Source organism: Neofelis nebulosa, chromosome 10 (assembly GCF_028018385.1).
Source record: "Neofelis nebulosa isolate mNeoNeb1 chromosome 10, mNeoNeb1.pri, whole genome shotgun sequence".
Classification (NCBI taxonomy): domain Eukaryota; kingdom Metazoa; phylum Chordata; class Mammalia; order Carnivora; family Felidae; genus Neofelis; species Neofelis nebulosa.
In genome coordinates this window covers 62,419,784-62,427,437 of record NC_080791.1, presented here as the reverse complement: position 1 = coordinate 62,427,437, position 7,654 = coordinate 62,419,784, and the positions used below count along the sequence as shown (strand labels likewise).

The window sequence follows — 7,654 nt, the reverse complement described above, 5'->3', positions numbered from 1 at the left end:
ATTTATTCATTTCTTTTGATAATTTACTCAGCTTCCCATTGTTTTTTGTTCACGGGAACTTGGGTTAATGATGAGACTACTTCTTCACTGGGGTGAGAAGGTGAAAAATTCAGAGTGTGCAGGGCCACATCAGTGACTTTGGGATTCTGAAAACATTTACTGTCCTTCTCAGGTCCTACCTTGGTCAAAAACAAAATAGTAATCTTAAAAAGGCATCTTTAGACCATGACTAAACAGCCAACAGAGTATTGTTTTCCTTCCCCTTAACCTCTTCTATGAAAAATATCCCCTCTATGTGCTGTAGGATTTGATTTTCTTTGAACCTGAAAAGATCCTTATGACACAGTCTCGTATCTGCTTGGTTTTCACTCCATAGACAATAGGGTTCATAGTGGGAGGCAGGAGCAGATAAATATTGGCCACAATGATGTGGCAAGATGGAGGAATTGTGTGGCTCCCAAAACGATTAAAAAAGAAGCAGAAGAAGGCTGGACTGTAGGAGAAAACAATGGCACAGATGTGGGCAGTGCAGGTGCTGAAGGCCTTCTGCCGAGCATCTGCTGAGGAGAGGCTCACCACTGCCCGGAGGATCATGGTGTAGGAGACTGTGATGCACAGGATGTCAAAGCCCCCAATCAGGAAGGCAGCCACCAGACCATATATAACATTGGCCTTGATATTTCCACAGGATAACTTTGCTACCGATAGCTGGTCACAATAGGTATGGTGTATTATATTACCCTTGCAATAGGGTAGTCTCTTGGTGAGGAAAATCAAGGGAATGATGAGGAACACCGCTCTCAGGAAAGTAGCAAGCCCAACCTTTGCAATGACAGGATTGGTGAGGATAGTTGAATAGCGCAGAGGGTAACAGATGGCCACGTAGCGATCCAGGGCCATAAGCATGAGCACCCCAGACTCCATCCCTGTGAAGGTATGGATGAAGAACATCTGGACTAGGCATTCTTCAAATCTAATTTCCTTGAGATGACACCAGAAGATGCTGAGAGCTTTAGGGATTGTACTAGAGCACATGACAAGGTCAGTAAGGGAAAGCATTGCCAAAAAATAATACATGGATCTATGCAGGGAGTCCTCATAGTAGATGAGGTAGAGGAGTCCACAATTCCCTACCATTGCCACAGCATACATGGAGCAGAATGGGAAGGAAATCCACATGTGCATGTCCTCCAGTCCTGGGATCCCATTAAGAATGAATGAGGCTGGTGTCACATCTGTTTGGTTCAGAATTATCATAATTAGGCTGGTATGATCATTAAGATGTTTGTAAGGTTGTAATTTGATTTTTGTTTTGTTTTGTTTTTTGACCCTCCAAGATTTGGAAAAAATAGAAAAAAAAAAAATCTTAGTTGTGCTCTCTGTCTCTTCTCTCTGTTAAATATTGTATTTTAATAACAAGAAAACAAACATTTGGAATGTCAGGAACTGTTTATTTAAACATTGTCTAAACTCGTTTAAGCCATTGTTAATTCATTAATTTATCAGTTCATTGAAAGTACATACTTAACACCCACTATGCATCAGGTTTTATCACAGATATTGCATCTACATTACTTTAAAACAAAAGGATATAGATACAATCCCTCTAAACTTATAATCAAGTGTAATTGTGTTACACTCATGATCTATGTCATTATGATCTTTCTGATTGATATCTGATATAATATCTCATTTGAATGTTAATTACTATACCCCCTCCAGTTTAGGTATTTTCTTAAAGTAGAACTCATTGAATACCTTACCAGTAACACAACGGATATGATTAAGGTGCATTGTTATTCTTTCTTTTATATTTTATTGTTTTATTTTTAATAATAATTTATATTTATGCCTACTATGTAGCAGGTAAAGTTCTAAGAAGTTTATAAATATATTAACTCATTTTATCCTCATTAAAAGCCTAGAATGCATTTTTATTAATCTGCACGTTATTATTAAGTAAATAGTGGGTCTTTGTGGATGAGGTTTCTAAGGTCTGAATTTCAAAGACATTCTCAATCCCCTAGCTTAAGGTATAGATAGTAAGAGGACCACTGATACTTTTTTACATGAACTATTCTTTTGCTTTTCTTCATTTATTTGTTTTTTGGTTCTGAAATATTTAAGAACATTTTTAAACTTCTATGCTTTCAAATTCAGTGGTAGAAGTTATGATGATAGAGATGTCTGTGTGCATGTCTTTTATTGTGCAGGCACTTATTGGGCTTTTTGTGTCTGGAAATCTGCAACCTTTGGTTTTGGAAATTTTCTTGCATTAATTTTTGATATTATCTTCACAACCACATCCTTGTTATTTTACTACTGTTACTTTTAGTTAGATCTTCTGGGCTTATTCTCTTTTCTTTTTTCTCTCTTAAAACATTTATATTGGGGCACCTGGGTGGCTCAGTAGGTTAAACATCCAACTTCAGGTCAGGTCATGATTTCACAGATTGTGGGTTTGAGCCCCACATCTGGCTCTATCCTGACAGCACAGAGCCTAGAGCCTGCTGCAGATTCTGTGTCTCCCTCTCTCTCTCTGTCCCTCCCTCACTCCTGTTCGGCTCTCTCCTTCAAAAATTAAAAAAAAATTAATGTTTATATTGGATATATTTTTATAATCCATTTTCTACAAAAATTCCTGAACTCTATATCCCAAATATCTTGGCATTGTTTGTTGTTGTCTAATATTACAAATTTCCAATATCACATTTTCTTCTGAATCTTGCGTATCTGGTGGTAATAAATATGTATTTGAAGGTATACACATTACATATAATTTCCATATCATTTAAGTTTCAATTATTTATTTTTATATAGCTTTTTTACATTGGAGAAGTTTCTCACATATCTGGTAAATTTTGAATATTAAATCATACTGAAGAAAGAGGCTATAGAGGGGAGCACAGGTGACTGGCTCAGTTGGCTGAGTGTGGGCCTCTTGATTTCAGCTCAGGTCATGATTGCACAACTCATGAGATCAAGCCCTGCATCAGGCTCTGCACTGACAGCACAGAGCCTGCTTGGGATTTTCTTTCTCCGTCTCTTTTTGTCCTTCTCTGCCTCAAAATAAATAAATAAACATTAAAAAAGGGAAGGAATGAGAATGAAGTTAACTTTGAGGCATATCAGAAGAGCTGCTAAGAGGATTGGACAAATGCTTTTAAACATGAAGTGTGGTTAGGTTTATGACAGGCCAGATGGGCAGAGCAGTGTTCTCTCTTGTGCTTATAATTTCCTACTCAAGCCATACTGATATTTTTAGCTACATGATTTTGCAATCTTCTCTCCTTTTTGTGTTCTCCCATAACAGCCTCTAGTATAACACATTCCAGGAAGATTCAGCTCTCTCTTGGACAGTTCAGAAAGCCAACCTCTAAAGCCTCTTAATACAGTGTAATTAGCAAAGTACCAGGCTTACAGTAAGGAATGGATATGTTGATGGAATCAATGTCTTTCACTATTTCAATATCATGGTATTATAAAAATCTTATTCTATTCTTGAATCATCCACAATTTAATAAAACCTTCACATTAAGACAGATTGTATTTTACTCCTGCAGTCTATAGCAAGACGCTCAGTACATATTAAATGTCAATAATTTTGGAATAAATGAGCAGATTAATGAATTAATGAATCATAGTCTGTACTTGATTTTAAGCATTATTAAATTAAATGCTGTAATATAAATATTATTACTTGGAAAACAGAAAGGAACTACCAGAGGAAAAAAGCTCATAAATCACCAGAAACCATTAAGTTTAAATGAAATAGAGAAAACAAAGGAAATCCCAAGGAAGCAGGAAAAAATAATGTCCTAAGTAAAATATAAATATATTGGTTTGAAAAACAAAGATCAACTATTTGAACTACGCTACGAATTAGTCCTAATTCAGAGTGATTTTTAAAAACAACATTGTATAGTTTTGAAGAAGAGGTATATCGGAAAGTAGACCGCACACAAAGTATGCACAGTTTTTGCTTTTTTGTTTGTTTGTTTGTTTGTTTTGTAAACATGAAACATACCAAGAAACAAAATATACCAAAAAATTTTGGATAAAATATTACTTTGAGAAAATGCAGAAACAAAAACAAGAAAATATTGAGTCAATATCACTTTCGAGTAAAATAAAAGGCTTGACACGGGGAAATTAAAGCTGGTACACCAAAGTGTGTCACCCACCTCTAGCTTTGGCAAAGTTTTTCCACAACCAAACATTGTACAGTACTGAAATAATTCTGTGGTTCACTCTGTTAGTACACAGAAGTTTTAAAATGAGACACTGAAAAATAAATAAGTGAAAAATAAAATGAGACACTTTAATTATATCACAGCTTATTAGCTCAACCTCCACTTCTCATTTCAGTGTGATTCGTTTGGCCTTCAAGCAGGCTAACAAAAGCCTTACAATTTGCATTTTGGAAAAAGGAAAACTGTGGGTTCACAATGTAAGTGTTGTGTTTCCACGAGTAACAAACTGCTATCAAGTTTCATTCTATCAGGCTTGTAAATGTGTACTTTACGCTTGAATAAAAAATATTTTTATGATTATTTTCACAGCTATCATGAAAGGATATTTTTTAAAGTATAAAATTCTTATGTATGTATGTAAATGCATGTATGTTTATCCATATATGCGCATGTTTACCATTAAAATAAAATAGATATTGAAATTTATTTTTTATAAATACGTGGCTAGGGTGTAATAAATTGTCATAAGTTGTTGAAAAAATAATATCACTACTCATTCCTCCTTAATACATTCAAATGTCAACTCTTAACTCTATGCAACAGAAGGAGATGCATTTAGGAAAAGTATCGGTACATGTAATTTAAAAATAGGCAATATATTTTGGAGATTACTTTTGCTGTGTTCTAGAGACTATCTTTCCTAAATATGAAGTAAATATCCTGCTTACATCTTGTGCTTTCTTTCTATAGATGTATCTTTAATTACTAAAAGTGACTTTCATGTTACACAATAATTTTAGGTCCCATGTTTAATATATTTGCAAAACTGTCAGAGATCCACACTTATACACAGGTAGTATACTATTAACCACAAAGTAAGTAAGGAAATGTCCAAAACAGGTTTAAAATGATTTCGATATATCATAATCCAATTTTTCTAGCAAGGAAAATTAACTAATACTATGTCGTGGGTGTGGACAGGTATATTGGAAGAGTAACACAAGCACATATATGTTATTTTTAAAGTACAACTTTGATATCAACTTTTATCTATTACCATTCCCAAACCCCATACACAATAAATTTGCTCTCTCGTTATGATAGTGGGTCCCTCTCAGCAAGTGTTATCTAAAATGGATGAAATTCAGTCTCAACTAAGTGTCGCTAGATAATTAACAAGAAAAATTAGATTCTCTTTCTGAGAACAAGGGGAGGGCAGGTAAGAAGCAAGAGTGTTCTCACCATGACTGAGAACTCTTCTCTAGATGTCCCCCATTTCTTCTTGCCATAAGCATGATTCATACCTGACTTCCACTACAACAGAAACAATGATTCCTATTTGGTTATGGAAATGGCCTAGATATTCATAATCATGATGCAAAGTTATGCTGAATTGCAATCTGAGCATTGGGTAAACATTTTCTAACCTCCCAGCCTCCCACAACACTCTTGCCTGCAAACATGATGAATGGACTCAAATCTGTATTTCTGAGAATATCATAAACAATTCATATGCATTCAAAACCTCTACTTTATCTTTCTGCCTCAAAAACAATAATAAATCCTCTAGTCCCACTTTTATGTTCCTTTAATACCTTAGGTTCTAAAGAACAGACAGTGAGCTGAATGCAATCTGGTCCAGGTGTTCAGGATCGTAGTCAAAAAACATATGATATATATACGTGCACAGCATTCAATTTCTGAATCCCATGGTATCTGTACTAGTGAAATGGGTATTTAAGAAAAATGTCCTATCTATCCTAAAGGGATACTTCAAAACATTAGAGACACAGGTGTTTGTGTGGCAATCAAGCTAACCTTTATGAGAGGAGGAAAAGAATGGATGGTTTCCATTCTTACTGTATATGATGATACTGAATAAGTGAATTTTTCATGTGCATGTATGTTTGTGCACACCCATGTATTTAATGGAGAGGAATTAAAATGAGCACAAGTTTTAATAAAAGTGAGTTATTTTAATACTACTGCAGTGGTCTTTCTTTTTGTATGAGGTCTTGTAGGATACATGGTAAAAGCACTTAGCACAGAATGTTTGTCACTCACATATCCATCCGTTTATTTCATTCACTTATTCGTTAATGTCTCTAATTAAATGACATCATTGAGTATTTAGACATCCCCAAGTCAGAGTAGTAGGTCTTAAAAAGGGGTCAAACAACACGAACCTTGGAAATTTTATGTTAGATCAAAGATTTCAGAGACAGATAGCCACATATTGTGTTATTCCCTTTATATGAAATATTAAGAATAGGCAAATCCATAGAATAGAAAGTAAATTTTTGGATACCAGCGGTATGGGGAAGGAGGTGGCTGCTTAAAATGTATAGGCTTTTTTGGGGAGATGACTAAAATATTCTGGAATTAGTGGTGATGGTTGCACAACACTAGGAATGTACTAAAAACCACTGAATTGTACCTTTAACATAATTAAAATGGTAAATTTTGCATTATGTGACTTTTACCACAATTTTTAAAAAAGTCACAAAGCTTTCTTAGATTCTTCTACTTTTTAAGCTTAATATATTATTATTAATTTTGGGGCACAGTGTAGTTTTAAAGAGTTTAGCATAAATCTATTCCCACAGGCTTCTACAGATAAGTTTACAAACATTTGTATCTTAATGAATGATGATGTTACTTGAAAGACACATTATACCCAACGTAGGTTCAGTGAGTTAAAAACAGGCTATTCCCATATGCTTCAACACATAAGTTTATATACACTTAGACCTTAATGAAAAAAGATGCTGGTTGAAAGATGGTTTATACACAGTATAGTTTAATGAGTTAAGCATATAGCTATTCCCATATACTTCTAACATATGTGTGCAAATGCTTTATTTTTTATTTCTTTTTAATTTTTTTAATTTGAATACAGTTGACACACAATGTTACATTAGTCTCAGGTGTACAACATAGTGATTCAACATCTCTATACATTATGCTATGCTCACCACAGATGTAGTTACCCTCTGTCACCATACATCACTTACAATATCATTGACTGTATTCCCTATGTTGTACCATTTACTCCCTATGTTGTCCCATGACTTACTCATTCCATAACTAGAAGCCTGTATCTCCCACTCTCCTTTACCCATTTGGTCCATCCTCCCACCTTCCTACATTCTAGCAACTACCAATTTCTTTTCTGTATTTACGGGTCTGATTCTGCTTTTTGTTTGTTTATTCATTTGTTTTGTTTTGTTTTGTTTTGTTTTGTTTTAAGATTCCACACACGAGTGAAATCATATGTATTTGCCTTTCTCAGTCTGATTTATTTTACTTACCATAATACTGCCTAGATCCATCCATATGTCTCAAATGGCAAGACTTCATCCTTTTTATGGCTGCATATCTTATTGTGTATATATACCACATCTTTATCTATTCACCTGTCAATGGGCACTGAGATTGCTTCTATATTTTGGCTATTGTAA

At 34.5% G+C, this 7,654-nt stretch overlaps 1 protein-coding gene across 1 annotated transcript; it reads right to left on the bottom strand.

The window, feature by feature from the left end:
• Window positions 1-291: 291 nt before the first annotated feature.
• LOC131486599 (olfactory receptor 52N4-like) lies at window positions 292-1,257 on the bottom strand. Its single transcript, XM_058686506.1, has one exon. The coding sequence runs from the start codon at window positions 1,255-1,257 to the stop codon at window positions 292-294; it is 966 nt and encodes a 321-aa protein (XP_058542489.1).
• Between the last annotated feature and the right edge of the window lie 6,397 nt (window positions 1,258-7,654).